General features: G+C 38.1%; 2 protein-coding genes across 3 annotated transcripts in view; one reads left to right on the top strand and one right to left on the bottom strand.

Annotated features, from left to right (window-relative positions):
- Window positions 1-6,350, bottom strand: part of LOC112553661 (protocadherin Fat 4-like) — a 31,951-nt gene extending 25,601 nt beyond the window's left edge. The window contains exons 1-5 of the mRNA XM_025221022.1: window positions 6,200-6,350; window positions 2,692-2,774; window positions 1,758-1,993; window positions 1,291-1,332; window positions 9-104 (exon numbers count right to left, since the gene is read on the bottom strand). Coding sequence (XP_025076807.1) covers window positions 9-104; window positions 1,291-1,332; window positions 1,758-1,993; window positions 2,692-2,746 — 429 coding nt within the window. The 5' untranslated portion in view covers window positions 2,747-2,774; window positions 6,200-6,350. The remainder of the gene's footprint in view (window positions 1-8; window positions 105-1,290; window positions 1,333-1,757; window positions 1,994-2,691; window positions 2,775-6,199) is intronic.
- Window positions 6,351-8,793: 2,443 nt separating this feature from the next.
- LOC112562104 (cadherin-23-like) overlaps window positions 8,794-21,085 on the top strand; it is a 36,814-nt gene continuing 24,522 nt past the window's right edge. Inside the window, exons 1-16 of one of the 2 annotated variants that reach the window (XM_025235118.1) lie at window positions 8,794-9,083; window positions 11,644-11,726; window positions 12,447-12,682; window positions 13,127-13,168; window positions 14,353-14,448; window positions 15,200-15,289; window positions 15,563-15,682; window positions 16,429-16,548; window positions 16,719-16,803; window positions 17,036-17,160; window positions 17,580-17,783; window positions 18,876-19,028; window positions 19,175-19,342; window positions 19,697-19,764; window positions 19,952-20,192; window positions 20,671-20,916. In XM_025235118.1, coding sequence (XP_025090903.1) covers window positions 11,672-11,726; window positions 12,447-12,682; window positions 13,127-13,168; window positions 14,353-14,448; window positions 15,200-15,289; window positions 15,563-15,682; window positions 16,429-16,548; window positions 16,719-16,803; window positions 17,036-17,160; window positions 17,580-17,783; window positions 18,876-19,028; window positions 19,175-19,342; window positions 19,697-19,764; window positions 19,952-20,192; window positions 20,671-20,916 — 2,049 coding nt within the window. In that variant the 5' untranslated portion in view covers window positions 8,794-9,083; window positions 11,644-11,671. The remainder of the gene's footprint in view (window positions 9,084-11,643; window positions 11,727-12,446; window positions 12,683-13,126; window positions 13,169-14,352; window positions 14,449-15,199; window positions 15,290-15,562; window positions 15,683-16,428; window positions 16,549-16,718; window positions 16,804-17,035; window positions 17,161-17,579; window positions 17,784-18,875; window positions 19,029-19,174; window positions 19,343-19,696; window positions 19,765-19,951; window positions 20,193-20,670; window positions 20,917-21,085) is intronic. The other variant, XM_025235125.1, reaches the window with a different exon arrangement.

Raw genomic sequence — 21,085 nt, 5'->3', positions numbered from 1 at the left:
AAACAAACCTCGTTAACATCAGCAGCATAGAAAATTTTCTCAAACTTGGGAGGGTTGTCATTGACATCGCCGACAAACAACATGGTGCTGACTGGAAGAACAACCTGTAGACATGAAATGGCTTTTATGTTTCCTGTCATTCAAGTCAAGAGAGTTTGCTCTATGCATCATCAAATATAATCTAAATTTGGAGAAATTAAATAAAACAAACAACAACAAGATAATAATGTCACAGACATGAAGTGTTTTGGTGTTTGTCGGCATATTTGAATATCACTTTGTGTGCTAGGACATTCATTCATTTGTACCTGTTATACCTCTTTCAGTTCTCACTTTTTGATTATATTGATACACTAAGTCTGTATTTTGTCCTGACATGCGTAATTGTGAAGTGGAAAAACTTTTGGATAGTTACATTTGTAAAGTCTCCTTTCATTAACTAGCTACTTCATGTGTCTAAAGATTGTTTCATAAGTTACGCAGTTTTTTTTTTAATTTCGCGGGATTTTTTTTTTTTGGAAGATAGATTGATAGCACTGATCTTTGGATGGGAGTATGCCTCTGTCAAAACAACAGTTGTGGGGCTGGTAGAGAAATTCAGCTGCAGCCAGAAAATCGCCCGTTAAAACTATCATGTTCGAATGCAACAAAACATTGGAAGAGTGCAACACAGTGGGAAGTGAGCCTCGTGAAGTCGCTCACAACATCTGGGTATGTCAACATCTTCTGTGCATCAAATACTGAAAAAAAGGTTTTCACATGCACTCCTTCAGCTGACACAAGAGCTGAAAGCAGTAGATCATCCAAACGAAGAGGAAAATTCAAGGGATAATCGGGGACATTGTCAGGGACGTCTGCTAAAGAGTTATCGTTAATGTCAACGATCAGATGACTGCTGTAGAGAAAGTGATGGCGGACATACGCTCAATGTCATTTTTCATTATTAAATTTTGATTGAAATTAAATAAGAATCTTAAAGTTTTCTTTGATTTTGTCTGATTTATTGCATTTTTAAAAAAACTGTGTACTTTAGGAAACACGCTTTACCCTTCGTTCCTGTCCAAAAGGGATGTTGAAAGCAACTTGATAATGTTGTACAAGTCTTTTCGTTTTACTTTATCATATCCTATTACTAATACTATCACAATATGAAATGTATACAAATCTTTTTAATGAGGAAGTGTTTCTACTTTGTGCTGGAAACGAGTAAATAACACGATGTGTTAACTGCTGTCGTCTATTTGCATCGTTAACATCATCGTTGTTGATATAATCAGCTTTGTTACTTACATCACCGTGAAGGTCGAAATTCAGGATTATGTGGTCCAGGGTCTAATAAAAGAAAAACGTAAAAGTATTAAATGTATTCATAATCATTTATGAAAGAAAGATTAATACTACTATTACCTGTGCTACGACTACTGCTGCCCTCTACTACCGCTACGACTACGACTGCTGTAGTACTATGAGAACTATTACTACTACTGCTCTACTACTACCACATCTGTGACACCACAGCCCTTACTACTAACAATACTGTAAGTGATACAGCTTCTATTTAAAATATTTTGCTGTGGTTTCACAGCAGTTGTGGCGAAAAGCCTTACTTCTCAGAGGGTAAGATGCTCACCTGGCATAAACTTCTTACAAGATCATCTGAACAACGTTTTAATCTTCTAATTATCTACTAATTATTAACCGTTACAAACAACTCATAGAATGAATACATATTTTAACTTGAAAGCGTGAGGTCCTACCTCTCTGTCGAGGACGTTGTTTAGTCGGACATTCCAAACGCCGTCGGATCCTGTGACTTTCTCGACTGTGACGTAGATGGGGGAAGCAGACGTTACAGTAACATTACGATGTCTGTCCATATATCTGGCTGTAAAGTTGAATAGGATCGTGCCATTTGTGGTGTTCTCAAGGGCATGGTAGCTACGAAGAAGGGTAAGATCATCGGGTGCATTGAGCTGCTGTCCCAGCACCGCCACTGCATCCGCGGAAATACAATGTAACAAATCGAATACATCCATCAGAAAATAAACATGTTGTATTAACAACCTTAAAAAAACTAAATATTGCAAACTAAAAGAATAGCATTTTTCAAAATATTACACGAGATAAACTGTAACTTTAGTAAATAACTGAACCTCGAAACATCCTCTGAGTATGTTAGTATATGTGTCAGAGAGCACTCGCGCGCGTGGTATACACACATGGCATTACCAATGTTAAATAGTAGTGTCAACAATTTTAGAAAGAGAGAGAAGATTTGCTTTTTCTCTAGGGACTTGTTTTAAATTTACTGCAACAGTCGAAAATAATTGAAACGTATTAAAAGTACAGAATACGAAGTATACATCGACAAGTTTAAAAACCGAAATTGAAAGAGATGCGACACACTATACAAAAGTAATTTAATGTAAATAAATTAAAACAGATATATGTTAAAAACAGGATTTTACATTGATAGCACTAAAAACGACCCAAAACTAAGTAAACGCCCACAAAAACAAGTGCGCTACACGTCAAGTCATCTGCACACTGTGCACACGTTAACACTTACCGATCCTCACACTTACCTTGGGTCGCATACAAACAAACGCATGCTCACAAATGTAAATGTAAGAAGTTATTTTACTTGTAATATTCAGTATATTAACACTGACACATGCTAACAATACTTACACACTAGTCCGGTCACTACCATGTACAGCAGCATCTGTGTGATCAGCTTCTCCATGTTGCACAATCAACGATGATTTGTCAGTCTGGGAAGTGAGTAAATACAACTATTAGCAATTGTCTATTCGATAGCTTGAAACAGGTCTGTGGAAACAGATTCACTCGGTCTTTTAATGGCTTCAACATTTTAAATCGCTTTACGAATAAAAGTAAGTCAAGATGAAGGGTCTCGGAGGTTAGTGGCTGTAAGGCAGAGAACTGAAAGTAACCTGAAGTAATTTATTCTGGACAAGACATGCAAAAGGTAGCTAAACCTTCTTCCACCGACTGTACCTTTAACTATAAATCAGGACACAGTTTGCTGAGGAAGTATTTGGAGTTTTTCAGTACAAGGTACGATCAAACCTCCAATAAGTAGGTACCTTGCTTCAAAGTTAAACATACCAGTCCACATTACATCATTTTACGCACTCCACGCTCTTTTGTTTTCGTTTTGGATTAGTTTATTGTAACTACTTAGAGTTGTTTTTTTTACATATATCGGTACATAAGCCATATAAACCTAACATGTAAATATCAGTTTCCAAAAACCACCCATTAATTAATTATTCGCTACCAAAGTACTGGATTCGCACCTTCGATCAAAGAGCTCCGCTAACAGTGTTCTACGTCACGTTAGTACACAATGCACAACATTGCCAGCCGTCAACACCAATCAGAGCGACAGTTGTGGTTATTCGGACGTTGAATGTCTGCATTTCTCGTGCTGCAGTAACAGTTTTTCAGAACCACGAGAAATGCAGACTGTGTGGTGTTGACTGAAGGCAATGTTGTGAGTGGTGTACCAACGTGACGTAGCACACTGTTAGCGTGACGTAGCACACTGTTGTCAGAGCTCGTTGATCTCAGGTGCCAGTCGTAGCGGATAATTAATTATCAGATGGGTTTTCGGAGCTAAAATTTACAGGTTAGTTTTATATCAGCTACATCTACTGATATCCGAAAAAAAAAACCGTTCAGGTTGGTGTTTAAGTAACTCCTCATTGATATAAAGATTCTATCTGACAACTAAGATAAAATATACTTTTACTGGTGACATCTACACATCGTAAAAGCTTCAGATTATTACCGCCATGGGGGCAGATATGAGGTAGTTGCTCGTCTTTTGCAAAATCACGATACTCTCAGTCCTTTTTTGGTTCGTCTCTGCATTTTCTGTCTTTGGTTTTATTTGTCATCAGTACTGTTGTTTATTCTTTCGTAGTTCATATGTTGTTAGCTATTATGCCCCTCTTATGCTGTTGATGTCTCGTTTTTGTTTTTACACGCTAAGAGCATGCTCCTTAGAAGTATAAATATACCCTATACAAATGTTTGCGTTAATTATTATTATAAAAATAAGAAACTTCCTATTTAAAGATAAATTATTGGACATCGCACAAAAATAGAAAACTAAATTTGCCAAATTTTAGTAATAGAGTCAAGAGGGTGTATCACCAACAATCACAAATAATCTAACTTTAAACAAAGGAGGCGGACAAATAATTAAATGTAAAACGTGAGCTCAGTCATTCACTACAAGGATGCAGAAGTCACTGTCATTGTCAAAGATTAAACACAAGTATCTGCCGGGTGCCAGGTGTGAAACTGTTGACAACAACGCAATACCCCAAGTAACGAGTGACACAGGGTAAGATAACGAGCAACAGGCGGTGTGACGTTGATAACGGTCACCTTCAGTCTAACTTTCCTAAATATTCTACATCACCAGTCCACCTGCTCAACGCTCACTCACTCACACTATCAGTCTAGAACTCAGTCTCACACGCATGCAGGCCACACACACACACATTCAAACTAGTAAAGTCCAGTGCAGTTCTCCTGTGTAAGTGCTATTTGTCGTTTTGTTTTTATCCACCCTGAACAAAAAACCTCCCGCAGGGTAGGATCTTTTCAAACTGTGACATTTGAAGTTGCTGCCTGGGAGTTTATCTTCTCTTCGAGTGACTAAATCAGTACTGTGCCTTCAACGGAAAGATATGAGGGTCTCAGTGTCTAGGTGGAGTTTTAAAGATAAAACGTTGAGGCGAAGGTATAAACTTGCTGTGGCCTTCCATTGACTCCCACACGCAGTCTGGCTAACACAAAGCCGACTATCTTGAAAATATAATACACAACTTGAATAAGACACCGACAGAAATATTTTCCAAATATATAAAATACCATTAAACTGATGATAAGAGGCCTTATACACTAAACGCTGTTATCTCATCGCCTGCAGTGAGAAATTTTATGAAAAACAGGTTTTATTATAATGACTACTCATTACATACACACTAACATCGTAGACTGTAAACAGCAAGAATTCCTTACCTTAGTATTTTTCAATATTCACAAATAGAGTTCCCGTAGGAATGCAGATTCATTACATTCGTTGTGGTTTTTTTATTCAGATCTTTGAAATACCACATGTCCTGATGGCGGCCAGTCTCTAAACAGTAACAGTTCTCATACTGACTGCAAGATTTTCTTGGAACCGGTATCCGTATAAATTTACAGTTAGTCTCGACTGTGTGACTTCATCACAAGAGCATCGCACACACCCTGATAATCAGGTGGACTCCTAACCCGGGTGGAGCGGAGACTAATGCACGTGATAACAATGTCGGGTAGGGTCAAAGGTTCTCGGTGTCTTTTGACAGTAAAAGGTGGATTCAAAAGGTACTAACAGTCTTCTCTATCTCAGTCCATCCATCCTCAAGCTCGTTCTGTCTCGGATGTCAGTGTCTTAGATGCCACGTGAAGTCTGGAATATCTAGGATTTGAATCCCACACCATACTTGCTTTAACTCTGGTCTCGTGTTCAAGCAGGAACAATAGTACATCGGCACTAGAGCTACTCCGCACTATAACATTTCAGCCCTCGGCCAATATCTCTGAGAAAATTCTATTTTAGTGCTCACCTACAGGCTCATATCTGTGATCAAATATTTGAACTGACTGATGTCACTTCAGATCATGTCAGAAAGTTGATGAAGAGAAATCTGGTTTGTAAAATGTCTCGACTATTTATATTCCCTCATTACCTTACCTTCCCAACCCTTTATGGAGTCAGGTAAACATTCCCGCCAGCCAACAAGATTTTAAACAAACTAATGCCATGTGAGTTTGGAAATAAATAATTACTAAAACTTTTGATTGGCTTTTATGGCACCTAAAGATGAAGTGTTGAAAAGGCACAAATTCTTAAAAATATAAAAATACAAAACAGCACTCTGCGAAAAAAAGGATCTGGCTCAACAACATAACTGACTTAAGTAGCAATAATAGATATTATTAACATATTATTTTATCTGATACGTTTAATCTGCAGCTGACTTTAGGTTTGAAAATATGAACTCAGGTATTTCCATCATTTGGAGTTTTTACTTTCACCTTACTGATTGTAGTCTTTCGATTTGTTCGCCCTCTGTTATTCCGTCAAAGTCGGGGAAAATAAAAGTCTTCTTACCGTGTCTGTGATGTTGATGCTCACTGTGATCCTAGATATTTTGTCTTTCTATCACAGTGGCTATTTCTGTAAAAATGTCCATCTCATCTGTTTTATAATCTGCTGCTAGAAACTGAAGTATGACCCCCTACGTACAGGGTTCTGAGGTAAGAGTACCACGTGGTCACTTCACATTATGATACGACATCTGAAAGCGATAATGTATCGAGAAAAGGAAGTTCAGATTGTTAGTGTGCTTGTCCTGAAAACGTCACACCTTTAGAAGCACTTTGTTTTTTAGTTATCTCAGTCTTGTGTTGCTTAGGAGCGGACATCCCAAGTGGTTAAAGTGCTGGAGTCCATACTGAGAGCGTGCTGGTTCAATGCCCGATTAACGCAGCAAACTTCCCCCAGTCGACACACCTGTCGGGAATTGCTACCTGACACCATACAAGCTTGAAAAGATAAGACAGTGAGGGAGAAGAGATGGGCACAGCCCTCTCGACCACGAGAAAAGTAAGGTCTCTAACCCCTCACCCCACCCCACCCCCCCCAGGACCTGTGTTTATAGGTTGCTCAAAATTCTTTGAAAATGTTGGTTTCAGAAAATAGTGGACAAATCGATTTTTGAAAACTTTAAATATTGATATATTTAGCTGACGAACGTTTAATCTTTTGTAGCAGTTACGTTACAATCTGTGAATTCTTTTCGTTTTATCACTTATGGTGAATCCCACCGCCTTTGCTGCTGGTCTGATTATACAGTTGACAGCTTCCTTTAGGTGAGTTGCACGACCTCATCCCAGCTCGAAAGCTGAAGCTAAGTGAAAAAGATTATTGTTATTAGAAAAATGTAAGTCTTTACAAATCGTACGGTCTTCCACTTTGCCCATCTGTTCTCACTCGCTGCTTGTCTTTCTTCATCCTGCTACTGAGTCAGGTACCCACACAACGCTGCGTCACTCGGGTATCCAACCGACGCTGCTCCGGGGTTTGACTGTCGTATTCTAACTAATCAGCTAGGTCTTTTCCAGAACAGTACTAAACAATCATGCCCCTGGCTAAATTAGCCAAACTATAATCATCTTGTGTGTATTGACATGCTGTGCAGCTTCCTCCTTGTTATAATCCTCACGATAGGATGTTTCCAAACAAACAGAAGCAGTGACAGACAAATCCTCTTTTAGATAGCAAAGTTATTCACTTCCACCGCAGTTGGGGCAAGACTATTTGAGCAGACAACCGGTGACTGATGAGATAACGAGTAAAGTCAGACAAAGTTACTATCATGAAGGAAAAATACAGAGCTTTTTTCCCCCATGAGAAATAACCATGTCATACTGGATAGCTAATTCATACACACGAGTATCACTTTCATACTTCGGAATAATTTCTCTATTAATTCAATTTTTGTTATTACTAACTCCCTCTGTCACATTTTTTTCTTTACTATTAAACACGACAGCCTACGGTACAAATATATATATACGTAAAATAAGACACGTGGTAAGCAGAACAGCATTTTAGATATAGATATATGAAAAAAAACCAAAAACAACAAAGATAATAAAATAAAAAGAACGCTCTTACTTTGATCATAAAACCAAAAGTCTGTTGAGGAAGCAAAGGCGAATTTTTGTTTTATCAGTAAGATAAGTACCTGGCAAGTAGGTGAGTTATCTTGAGTTAGAAGCAGTCATGTCATAAGAATCGAAGTCAGTAAAGTAATACATTTGTAGGTATGTTAGCAAAGAACAACGTATCTTACAGGACATATAAAATTGCTTGGTTACTTTTGGTTTGATGTCACTTCTACAGAGTTGCTCAGAATTTTATGAGAAGGAGAGTTTTACTTCTACCTTTTGTTACACTTTCTGTTTTGTCATTTCCAAAAAATTAGTTTTTTTTTTTTTAAAGCAAACAAATCTTGCCGGACATATGTGAAGACATCAGATCTTTTTATACTGTTATCTATTTAAACTAGAGAATACTACGCACTTTGCAGTTGAAGTCAATATTTGCTGTGCTTGAAGGAAGTGCTACAAAATAATTGTTATCTACAGATATGGGAATGCCTGCGTCGTGTGTTTTTCAAAGAATATTTTCAATGACATATTTTTTAAAGCAAGCAGTCCGAGTGATGAAGATATTCTCCCCTGTTATAACCCTATCAGTTCATAGAATAATACAGTATAACAGGTAATAATTGCTTATAAAACAGTCCACACAGAAAAGAAACACAAAATTGTATACCCTAAAGGCAGTTTTCTTAGCATTATAGCACACCTACGAGCAAACCAAGCATTTTACTAGGTATAAATCACGGGAATAGCTGCAGAAATATCATGTGCAGTTATAATGTTAATTTATAACGCAGAATGCTTCCTGCTTTGAGTTGATTAACTCGACATTTGGGGTAGAAGGTGGATTCAAACGGTTGTAGAGATGACTTGCACTAGAGTAGTAGCAGACAGAACAAAGATTGCGGTTAAGGAGAGAAAAGAGATAAACACTATTTTTGTTCACGTCTGTCAAAAGATTAGGCAGCGATAACCTTTGACCCTACCCGACATTGTTATCACGTGCATTAGTCTCCGCTCCACCCGGGTTGGGAGTCCACCTGGTTATCAGGGTGTGTGCGATGCTCTTGTGATGAAGTCACACAGGCTTTCATCGGTAGGCTGAACGGAAAGTACCCGAGGGACAGTGTCGAGACTATCTGTAACCTTATACGGATACTGGTTCCAAGAAAAGCTTTCAGTCAGTATGAGAACTGTTACTGTTTAGAGACTGGCCGCCATCTGGACATGTGGTATTTCAAAGATCTGAATAAAAAACACACAACGAATGTAATGAAACTGCATTCCCACGGGACAACTATTTCAGGATATTGACAAATACTAAGGTAAGGAATTCTTGCTGTTTACAGTCTACGATCTTAGCCTGTATGTAATGAGTAGTCATTATAATAAAACCTGTTTTTTTATATATTTACTCACCACAGTGTGATGAGATACCAGCGTGTAGTGTCGTGTGTAAGGCCTCTTATCAGAAGTTTAATGGTATTTTATACATTTTGTAAATAATTTTGTCGGTGTCTTATTCAAGTTGTGTGTTATATTTTCAAGATAGTCGGCTTTGTGTTAGCCAGACTGCTTGTGGGAGTTAATGGAAGGCCACAGCCCGTGATAACAATGTCAGGCTGCCTGCAATGTTTTCTGTCTCCAGGGATTGTATGCGATTTATTTTGCTTTTAAACAGCCAAACCTGTGTAAATAAATTTATATCAGTTGAATGCAAGTTTCGTCAAATAGGTGTCAGGTGATTCACGACCTTTACTGGTCAAAACAAATAAAACCCGCATCAAATACATTGCATGTGATTAGTATTACAACTGAATAAAATACAGGCTGCAGTGGTCGTGTTAAAGATAACAGCTTATTCATTGCCCGCCATGTTGTCGTTGCTTGTTGTCAAAAGACTTTAGCAATTGACCTGTTAAGACTGTTCTGTGGCAAGAGAGAGAAAGAGAGAAAGTAGAAACAGTTTATTTATCTCGATACCATGTTTTAGCAATTAAACGGCAACAGCTATAGTATAAATAAGGATAAATTCAAGTGGCTACATCATTCCCATCGATCAGATATCCTCTGTAATGAAAGCCTTTTAAAAACGATTTTTTAATTAAACTTTTTTCCCTCATAATTGACATAAAGAGTAGTCTTTCCTACATAAAATCGCCGACTTCCAATGTTCCTTATCTCCAGGTACCTGCCCTAGTTACAGTGACGCCATTGACTGACTGCGATAACGGTTGTGACACCACAAACATGGCCGCCCTCTTGGCTCACCTTTGCTGTTTTCTCATTACGGTGTAACGATTAATTACAAATCAAAATATGCTCACTATCGCTGTGTGTCCACTGTTCACGTGAGCTTGTTATGCCACACGTTGCTTAGACAACAGTTTCAGAACACACACATGCACGTTTCTATGCTTTGTGCTCGTACATTTTGTCGCTTCATCCTAGAGGAGGCCTGGGTGGGTTGAAGGGAGAGGCAGATAAACAAGTTTATACCTTCGCCTCATCGTTTTATCTTTAAAACTCCACCTAGACGTAGAGACCCTCATATCTTTCCGTTGAAGGCACACTACTGATTTAGTCACTCGAAGAGAAGATAAACTCGCACGCAGCAACTTCAAATGGCACAGTTTGAAAAGATCCTACCCTGCATGAGGTTGTTTTTTTCAGGGTGGATAAAAACAAAACGTCCTAAACAGGAGAGCTGCACTGGACTTTACTAGTTTGAATGTGTGTGTGTGGCTTGCATACGTGTGAGACTGGGTTCTAGCCGGACTGATAGTGTGAGTGAGTGAGGGTTGAACAGGTAAACTGATGATGTAGAATATTTAATAAAGTTAGACTGAAGGTGACCGTTATCAACGTCAACACCGCCTGTTGCTCGTTATCTTACCTGTGTCACTCGTTACTTGAGGTATTGCGTTGTTGTCAACAGCTTCACACCTGGCACCCGGCAGATACTTGCGTTTAATCTTTGACAATGACAGTGACTTCTGCATCCTTGTAGTGAATGACTGAGCTCACGTTTTACATTTAATTATTTTTCCGCCTCCTTATCTTAAGTTAGATTATTTGCGTTTGTTTCTCATACACCCTCTTGACTCTTTACTTAAATTATGCACAGTTAGTTTTCTATTGTTGTGCGATGTCCATCATATTTACACTCCTAAATAACATGCTCTTAGCGCTTAAAAACAAAAACGAGACATCGACAACATAATAGGGGCATAATAGCTATCAACATATAAAATACGAAAGAATGAACAACAGTGAGCGTGACGTAGTACACTATTAGCGGAGTTCTTTGATCGACGGTGCGAATCCAGTACTTTGGTAGCGAATAATTAATTAATGGATATTTTTTGGAAACGGATATTTTCCTGTTAGGTTTATATCACCTATATCTAACGATAGATGTAAAAAACAAAAATCATTCAGGTTGGTCTCTAAGTATGTGCAATAAACTAATCCAAAACGAAAACAAAAGAGCGTGGAGTGCGTACAATGATGTAATGTGGACTGGTATGTTTAACTTTGAAGCAAGTTACCTACTGATTGGAGGTTTTATCGGACCTTGTACTGAAAATCTCCAAATACTTCCTCAGCAAGCGAGGTCTTGATTTATAGTTAAACGTACAGACGGTGGAAGAAGGTTGCACTACCTTTTGCATGTCTTGTCCAGAATAAATTACTTCAGGTTACTTTCAGTTCTCTGCCTTACAGCCACTAACCTCCGAGACCCTTCATCCTGACTTACTTTTATTCCTAAAACGATTTACAATGTTGAAGCCATTAAATGACCGAGTGAATCTGTTTCCACAGACATCATATTTAAGCTATCGAATAGACAATAGCTAATAGTTGTATTTATTCACTTCCCAGACTGACAAATCATCGTTCACTGTGCAACATGGAGAAGCTGGTCAAACAGATGCTGCTGTACGTGGTAGTGACAGGACTAGTGTGTAAGTATTGCTACCACATGTGTCAGTGTTAATATACTGAATATTACAAGTAAAATAGCTTCTTATATTTACATTCGTGAGCATGCTTTGTTTGTATGCGACCCAAGAGTAAGCGTGAGCGTCGGTGAGAGTCGGCGTGTGTACAGTGTGCAGATGACTTGACGTGTAGCGCACTCTAATGTTTTCGTGGGTGTTTAGTTTTAGATCGCATTTGTTGTCAATATAACATTCCGTATTTTACACACACATATACATATATATGTTTTAATTTATTTAAATTAAATTACTTTTGCACAGTTTGTCACACCTCTTTCGATTTCTGTTTTTAAACTCGTCGAGGTATACTTCGTATTCTGCACTTTTCTTTTAATGCGTTTAAACTATTTTCGGATGTTGTAGTAAATTTTAAAGAAGTCTTTAGAGAAGAAGCAAATTCTCCTTTTCTCTCATACTAAAATTATTGACACTACTATTTAACATTAGTAATGTCATGTATGTTTGCACGCGCGCGTGCTATCTGACACAAATATTAACACATGTACAGAGGATGTTTCCAGTTTCAATTATTTTCTAAAGTTACAGTTTATCTCGTGTAATATTTTGACAAATGTCATTCTATTAGTTGCAATAATTTTTTTATTATGGTTGTTAATACAACTTTTCTTCTTTGTTTTCTGATGGATGTATTCGATTTGTTACATTGTATTTTCGCGGATGCAGTGGCGGTGCTGGCACAGCAGGGCGGAGCACCCGATTATGTTACCCTTCAATTTTCCTACCACGTCCGTGAGGACACCCGAAATGGCACGATCCTATTCAACTTTACAGCCAGATATACTGACAGACATCGTAATGTTACTGTAACGTCTGCTTCCCCCACCTACGTCACAGTCGAGAAAGCCAATGGCTCCGAAGACTTATGGAGTGTCAGACTAAACAACATCCTCGACAGAGAAGTACGAACTCACGCTTTAAAGTTAAACGCAGAATAAAGAATATGTGTTCATTGTTTGAGTTAATTACAACGGTTAATAATTAGTAAATAACTAGAAGATTAAAGCGTTGTTCAGAAGATCTTGTCAGAAGTTTATGCCAGGTGAGTATCTTACCCTCTGAGAAGTAAGGATTTTCACCAGAACTGCTGTGAAAACCACAGCAAAACATTTTAAGTAGAAGCTGTAGCACTTACAGTATTGTTAGTAGTAAGGGCTGTGGTGTCACAGATGTGGTAGTAGTAGAGCAGTAGAAGTAATACTTATCGTAGTTCTACAGCGGTCGTAGTCGTAGCGGTAGTAGAGGGCAGCAGTAGTCGTAGTACAGGTAATGGTAGAATATTATTAATCGTTCTTTCATAAATGACTATGAATACATTTAATACTTTTACGTTTTTCTTTTATTAGACCCTGGACCACATACAGCTGAATTTCGACCTTCAAGGTGATGTAAGTAACAAAGTTGATTATTTCAACAACGATTATGTTAACGATGCAAATAGACGACAGAAGTTAACACAGCGTGTTATTTACTCGTTTCGAGAACAAAGTATAAACACGTCGTCATTAAAAAGATTTGTATACATTGCATATTGTGAGACTATTAGTAATAGGATATGATAAAGTAAAACGTAAAGACTTGTACAGCATTATCAAGTTCATTTCAACATCCCTTTTGGACAGGAACAAATGGAAAAGGGTGTTTCATAAAGTACGCAGTTAAAACAAATGCAATAAATCAGCCAAAATCAAAGCAAATTTAATATTCTTATTTAATTTCAATCAACATACAGTTAGATATAATAATAAAAATGATATCGAGCGTATGTCCGTCATCACTTTCTCTGCAGGCAGTCATCCGATCGTTGACATTAACGATAACTCTTTAGCAGACGTCCCTGTCGATGTCCCCGATTATCCCTTGAATTTTCCTCTTCATTTGGATGATCTACTGGTTTCAGCTCTTGTGTCAGCTGACGAAGTGCATATGAAGATCTTTTTCGAGTATTTGATGCTCAGAAGATGTTGACATACCCAGTTGTTGTGAGCGACGGAGAAGCGACTTCAGACGCTCACTTCACGCTGTGTTGCACTATTACAATGTTTTGTTGCATTCGAACATTGCAGTTTTAACGGGCGATTTTCTGACTGCAACTGAATTTCTGTACCAGCCTCAAAACTGTTGTTTTGATAGAGGTATAGTCCCGTCCAAAGAACAGTGCTCACAATATATCTTGCATATTAAAAAAAACCTGCGTAATTTATGAAACAATCTTTAGATAAATTAGATAGCCAGTTAATGAAAGGATATTTTAACACAAATGTAATTATCGACAAGTTTTTCCACTCCACATTTATGCATTTCAGGATATTATACAGATTTAGTGTATCAATATAATCAAAAAGTGATAACTGAAAGAGGCATAAAAGGCACATCTGAATGAATGTCCTAGCACACAAACTGACATGAAAATATACCGACAAACACTAAAACACTTCATGAGTGTGACATTTTTTCTTGTTGTTGTTTGTTTTATTTAATTTCTTCAAATTCAGAGTTTTTTTAATGATGCATTAACCAAACTGTCTCTATTTGAATCACAGAAAACATAAAAGCCATTTCATGTATACAGGTTGTTCTTCAAGTCGGCACCACGTTGTTTGTCGACGATGTCAATGACAACCCTCCCAAGTTTGAGAAAATTTTCTATGCTGCTGATGTTAGCGAGGTTTGTTTTCAGTTGACCTTCTAAATCCACACTACTTGGATTGCGCAGTCACTCAGGGCTTTTATTTATCCGGCTGGATGTCAGTCTTTTTAAAATCTACCTTTCTGACTTTCCCTTCACTTCCCCTACCAGCTGGAATTAAAATATCAGCAAAACAAAAGTTACCAATGTCAAAAATAAAGTTAATTAAAAAGAACAACTAAAGGTATTTTTCATCTGACCATTTGTCCCATAGTGCAATTCTTCTCCTGCTCACGTCTGCTGCTCATAGGTACACCGTATTTTAATTTGTCCTTTTACGGTGTCCAACGAAATTGGAATTTAAACAGATTGATTGATTCGTAACAGATTTCAGTTAAACAAGCGAAAGCATTGCGGCTAATGGGACGTGGTTTTTAATGCAATGGTTGTAGGTTTGATATCCTCTATGGAAATACTTTTTTTATTCCAGAGAGCTTGTTTGTTTTGTTTCTTTGTTAACGTATTAGCTAAAGACTTATTTGTAACATAGCCTTAGGATTAGTTAAGGATTGAGTTAAAGTGTAGTCTTTGGTTTCAGACGTTTTGTGGATGCTTTTAGTTTGGAAAGAATAACAGAAGATAAAACAATTGAGGTGAATGTTTGTTGAAGAGGCAGACATGAGAAGAATACAAATTGCAGCTTCTTCCCGTTGGCAGCTGGTGCATGTGTTTGATTAGGTAGCGAGGTCTGTTGGTTCCTGTGTTCATCCAGTCTATCTTCATTCTGCAGAGCACGCGTGTGGGGACAACTGTCTTCACTGGCATCAAAACTACAGACCCTGACGATGGCATAGGCAAAACAGTATCATACAACATGACTGTAAGGATCGTACATTTATCATTTGATGATGATGATGATAATAATAATAATAATAATAATAATAATAATAATAATAATAATAATAATAATAATAATAATAATAATAATAATAATAATAATAATAATAATAATTCCTTTAATAAAGCATAAAGGTATAGACGCTGATTTTAAAGTCTATTGTTAATATTATCCCTTTCTATTATTATCTTAATATTGTGTGGTTCGTACACATTTTTTTTTTGCATGCCTGTGAGTGTGTATCTCTCTGCTTAGTATGTAGGATCAAGCTCCCAGAACACATTTACCATGGACTCCATCACTGGAAGTGTTCATCTGACTGGACCACTGGACTTCGAGAAAATCAACCTTTACCATTACATCGTCACAGCAACAGTAAGATGCTCTCAGCCAGACAAATAAACACGATGAAACATTAAACGGCTTTTATTTTTCAAAAACTAATTTTCATATTTTATTATCTATTTTCAATTTTTAGTGCTTACAGCAGGTAGCCTTTAACTACAGTCAGTCCATACAACTCTGCGATTGAAGCATCGTCTTTCCATAATCGTTTTGTTTACTATATCTTTTGATGTCAGAGCTGTAATCGACAATTTATTTTGTTTAGTCTTTCGCCAGTTTCCTATTTTACAGAAGATCTTTCAGCTTGCTTTGTACACTTTAGCTTAGCTTTAACTTTCTGCGAGCAACACCAAACTACCTGTTAAAAAATATTCATCGAGAAGAATCTTTTTTCTATTCTCGGTTATAAGACTTCTTTAGATTGTTTTTGTATATCTAGAAAACTTTAAATCTTCTTTATCTTTAGTTTGGTGTTTACCCCTTTTTTTCTTATTATGATAGCCATTTAAATAAAACGTAGCGGACTACGGTTCAGTACAGGACCGGCCTACGGTATCTTTCATTTGACTGCTTTATATATAATTATATAACTGTTTGTTTTGTATGACTAGAATTAATTACATAATTAGCGACCGACGTTTCCGACATTAAAAATATCACTGTTGGCAACGCGTTCTCCTTATACTTATATACCACATGTTATTCCATAAGATTTAGAAAATAGACAAAATTATGCCAAGAACACGGGAAAATTACCGCAAGTCCCTCCTCCACAGGACGGTGGGGGCCTCAACTCCACAGCAGATCTCATCTTCACGGTGCTGGACGTTCAGGACACTCCTCCTTTCTTCATTGGGCTGCCTTACACTGCCTCCGTCGATGAAGACACCAAAGCGGTATGTTTACTTGCTGATGACATACCCAGCCTCTCAAACAATATCAAGTATCTTGTCATTTGAGAATCTCAAGTGGAGAGGAAGTGAAGGAGTATGATAAACTTAGCTAAGTCCACTCATCCTTCATACATTTTTGTCCCTGTAATCAGAAGTAATGTTTCTTTTCTCAGCACACTGTCTTACTCCAAATTATGGCGGAGGATGGAGACAGATTTCCTGCAATATCCAACGCCGTGAAATACAGCATCACGGGAGGTACAAAACCATGACTATTTGTTATATTTGTACACTTCTTAATGAGTTTAAAAGAGTAAGTTAATGACAGGATAGCAGGTAGACAAACAGAGTCGTTGATATAATTGCACGTTTACATCATTGTCAAGGTTGGTTCTATATATCGACGACAGACGGAGAAAAAAGATAACCCTGAATAGTTTCCCTCGATCAAAAAATAATCATAATTTCTTTGTATTTTGTCTTTACTCAGAGTCATGTGTGGGCCTGTTTCAACTCAACAACATCACAGGAGCTCTGTCAGTAGGAGACACTCAGCTTGACCGAGACTCGACTCCGTTAACTGATGTCAACGGTGAATGCAGTGTAACTGTGCAGGTAAACCTTCATACTTCATGTCCAGCAGGTGAAGGCGTACAAAGCTGTTGGTTGTTGATGATCTAGCCGGCATCTTTTCGAAATAGTAAAGAAAATCCCCTAAAACAAAACCTTCATTTATCGTATATTTGTAAAAGGGGCACAGTGCATTTAAACAACTACATGTATAAGTAAATTAAGCTGTACTCTGATTACAGTAAGACAGTAAAATTGAACAAATTACCTTGAGATCCAGACCAGTAGCTAGAAGTCTACTTTTTTACAATTTAGTGATAAACGAAGGCTAAAGAAATAACTCAAAGAATGAAAAAAAACTATCCAAATTATTGAAGAAATGCGACTGAGAGAAATTTAGGAAAAAAGAAATGAAAAAATAAAGGAGTAAAACACTTGATGCCTCCTTACTGGCGATGTTGCAGGCTACTGAGATAGACACGCACCCTCCACAGTTGGGAAACACGACTGCCACAACGACGGTAACCATCACGGTTCACGATCTCAACGACAATGCTCCCGCATTTTCTAGTCCTTCTTTCACAGCCACGATCAAAGAAAACTCGCCGCCAGGTGTGTCATTGACCCTACTGTCTAAAGGACAGATCATGGTGTCAGACAAAGATCAGGTATGTTTAGTTCTTTAAAAATCTTTGTACTTTGAATTAGGTTTATTTTACAATAGTTTACCACATTTTATAAACGGTTTGTGTCGTCTGCACACGAAAAGCTTACAGCCTTGTTTTCTCTGTTTACTCCAGATTTAGCTTGTGTAATACACTTTCTATACTAAAATACAGTTTCTTTGTTATTTATTATTATTTACATCTGGTGAAAAAATTATACATTGTTTCCAGTGGGAAACCCCGGTCGTTAGAAACCTATGCCACTGTATTTTTCTTCATTTGCTGTCTCCTCATAACCTGACCATCTGACCTCTACCAGTCCCACGATGTCCTATCGGTATCTTTTATCCAAATAGGTGATTTCATTCACTTTTCCACATTGGTGTCAGGTGCGGACATTCTATGTATCAGTGGCAGCTCCTTCTCATCACTTTTATTGGTAGGGAGAGTGGTCGTTGTTACTTTGATCCTTAGGTCTTATCTGCGTCAATTATCCCTTCCTCCTTTCTCTTGGCTTATACAACTGATGGCACCTATCTCTACTCTGAGACCATCCTTCAAACACTGGGTCGCCTTGACTGCGAACATGTAAGTCTTGAGCCTCGACATGATCAGACTTTCCTCTATATGCTTACTCCCTCAGTCTTTGTCGCTCCCTACATTAACGCAAGGCAGTGGCCTTGGCAAGTGGATGGTAGGATAGAGAAAGGTTTCACTCGGAAAAGACTAAACAGTTCAAATATCGCCAAGAAAACAAAGACTCGCAATTAAATATGTTGGCTTTGTGAAGTTTCAAACCTATGGGCGATCTTTGACCATAAGTTAATGAGGCATCGCAGTAGCAGGTGTAACGACACACATTCGTGGTATGATGGTGTTCAACTCATTTTGTGCATAGTATTGTTTTCGTAGCGTTGTGTCTGGAGTACAGGAGGAATTATTAATTCAAATTTTCGGGAGATAGTTTATAATCCCACATCACCAAGAAACTGCTGACTGCTAAAACAATTATATTATGACTGAATTGCTTAGGAATTGTACTAACGTGTTTGAATATTCGTCGTCTTGTGCTATTACAACTCCTGTTTTTTCCAGGGCACTAACAGTCTTCTGACGATATCACTGATACAATCAGGAGATACCTTTGACCTGGAACAGACCCACATACAGTCTAACGGTCCAGTTTCTATCCGCGTCAAGAACCCAGCAATGCTAGACTATGAAACGTCTGATACACTTAGTGTTACGGTGAGTTTAAAGAGTCTAGTCCAACTCTTGTGTTAATCTACAGTTTGAAAAAAATAAAATACTGCATTGATGTAACTCACATGATTGTCTTTAAGCATCTGCAATTTTACTAACGACCAGTGCTCAAAGAAAGGTAACTCTTCCAGATCGTTGCCACTGACAACCCAGTTAAAGGCCCTGGGAGGTCAGCGTCTGTCACAGTGACAGTGAACATCCAGCCTGTGAACGAGTTCACACCAGAGTTCATCGCAGTGGACATCAAGGTCTCTGTGCCTGAAGGAAGTCCTGTGGGATACCTGGTGGTCAACGCCTCGGTATGCTTAGCGACTCGTTCAAGCGATTGAATTTTGCAGATGTTTCTTTGTCCCGTCTAAACTGATAAAGTACTTAGACTATATTTTATTGTTATAGGGGAAATGAATGCACAAATCCACTCATTCTGGCATAAACATACTCAACTTTCCGTCCACATACATTGAAACTATACAAACCCTTTGATGTTTACTGATGACATGACACCATTGTAGTAAGTCAAAGTCGCTTCAACGGCTTCTCATAGTCTGTTTCAATTCACTTTCTTATTAGTAAAAAGCTGATATTTTGTACAAAATATTCGTACAAAGTGCAAAGGGCTCCTCTAATGATTGTCTTTATGGATCTTTTTAAAGGCTTTTGACCGAGATAAAGGTGGAAGTGATGGAATGATAACCTACTCGCTTCAGAACGACCAGGGAATGTACGTGTGTATTGCTTGTTTTATCATTTCCTGTAGTTCTTTTGTATTGGTGTCTTAATACGGGATTCATTACCTTTATGTCTTTGTGCATTTTTTAAACTACCTTTATACACCTGATCTGTCTTAATCTTCTATCAAATTATTCTGTTGGATTTTAATACAAGTGATTCTTTTTAATGTTGGAAAGGTTTCGAATCGACCCCAATACCGGTGTTGTGTACGTGGCCTCACAAGCCACTGACCGCGAGACGAAGGACACCTACAATTTGCTCGTGCAGGCACAAGATGGAGGAGGACTCCTCAACAGCACGTCTCTGACAATAACTATTGAAGACATAAACGACAACAAACCTATTTTCCAGAGAACTCAGTACGACGCCATCTTGTCTGAAAATAGCACCACTTTCACCAGACCTTTACGGCTGGAGGTACGAATCGTGTTAAATAAATTACCCAATAGTCTCCTTTCTTGCTTGCAGCGTTCGTCCTGAGGAAACACCTAACCCTAACACTTCTTCATATATTTTGCTGAATTCTCATATAATGATGATAATAAATGTATGTATTTACACAATGGCATCCACATAGCCTACTATCTGGCCTGTCAAGCAGTTCTCTATGTAAGGCATCTCACAACATATTCCCACTACATGCGTAGGACAACCGGTGTCCGTATGAGATGCTGATAGCAAGCGGGTAACTTTCTCCATATAGACTTCAGTGTCAAAAAAGACGATCTACCTGAAAAATGTCAATGACAACAAAATAGACTGTGTTCTCAAAATAAACAGACTACTGCGTGCCCCTGAAGCCAATCATGTGAAGAAGGTGAAGGCCTTTAGCACGGAGTCTATAAAATGTTGATGTCACAAGATATTTGAGTGTCACGTGTTTCTTCTGTCATAGGCGTCAGATGATGACAAACCTGGAACAGTGAACAGCAACATTACATACACGCTGTCACCGAATTCATCTCCTGATAATTTTCACATTGACCCACTGACTGGTGACCTTACAGTCGTCCGCCCACTGGACTATGAATCTGTCTCATTCCTTGCTGGACAGCCAGGGACCATCACCCTCACAGCAGTAGCCACAGATCAGGGACAGCCGGCTCAAAGCTCCACAGTGCCCATCACCATCACTCTTTTGGTAAGAAGGCTAGATATATCGTGTAAATGTCTTATAATTACTGACTGAATGCATCGTTTTACCGCCTATAAATTTATACATTTATTTAGATTGCTATAATTTACCATTTCTAAAGTTTGTCTGACATCTCACATACAATAATCAGGATATGTTAACGATCTCTCGCTTA

This window comes from Pomacea canaliculata, linkage group LG1, assembly GCF_003073045.1.
Source record: "Pomacea canaliculata isolate SZHN2017 linkage group LG1, ASM307304v1, whole genome shotgun sequence".
In the NCBI taxonomy this organism is placed as follows: domain Eukaryota; kingdom Metazoa; phylum Mollusca; class Gastropoda; order Architaenioglossa; family Ampullariidae; genus Pomacea; species Pomacea canaliculata.
This window is presented reverse-complemented; position numbering and strand designations above follow the sequence as displayed.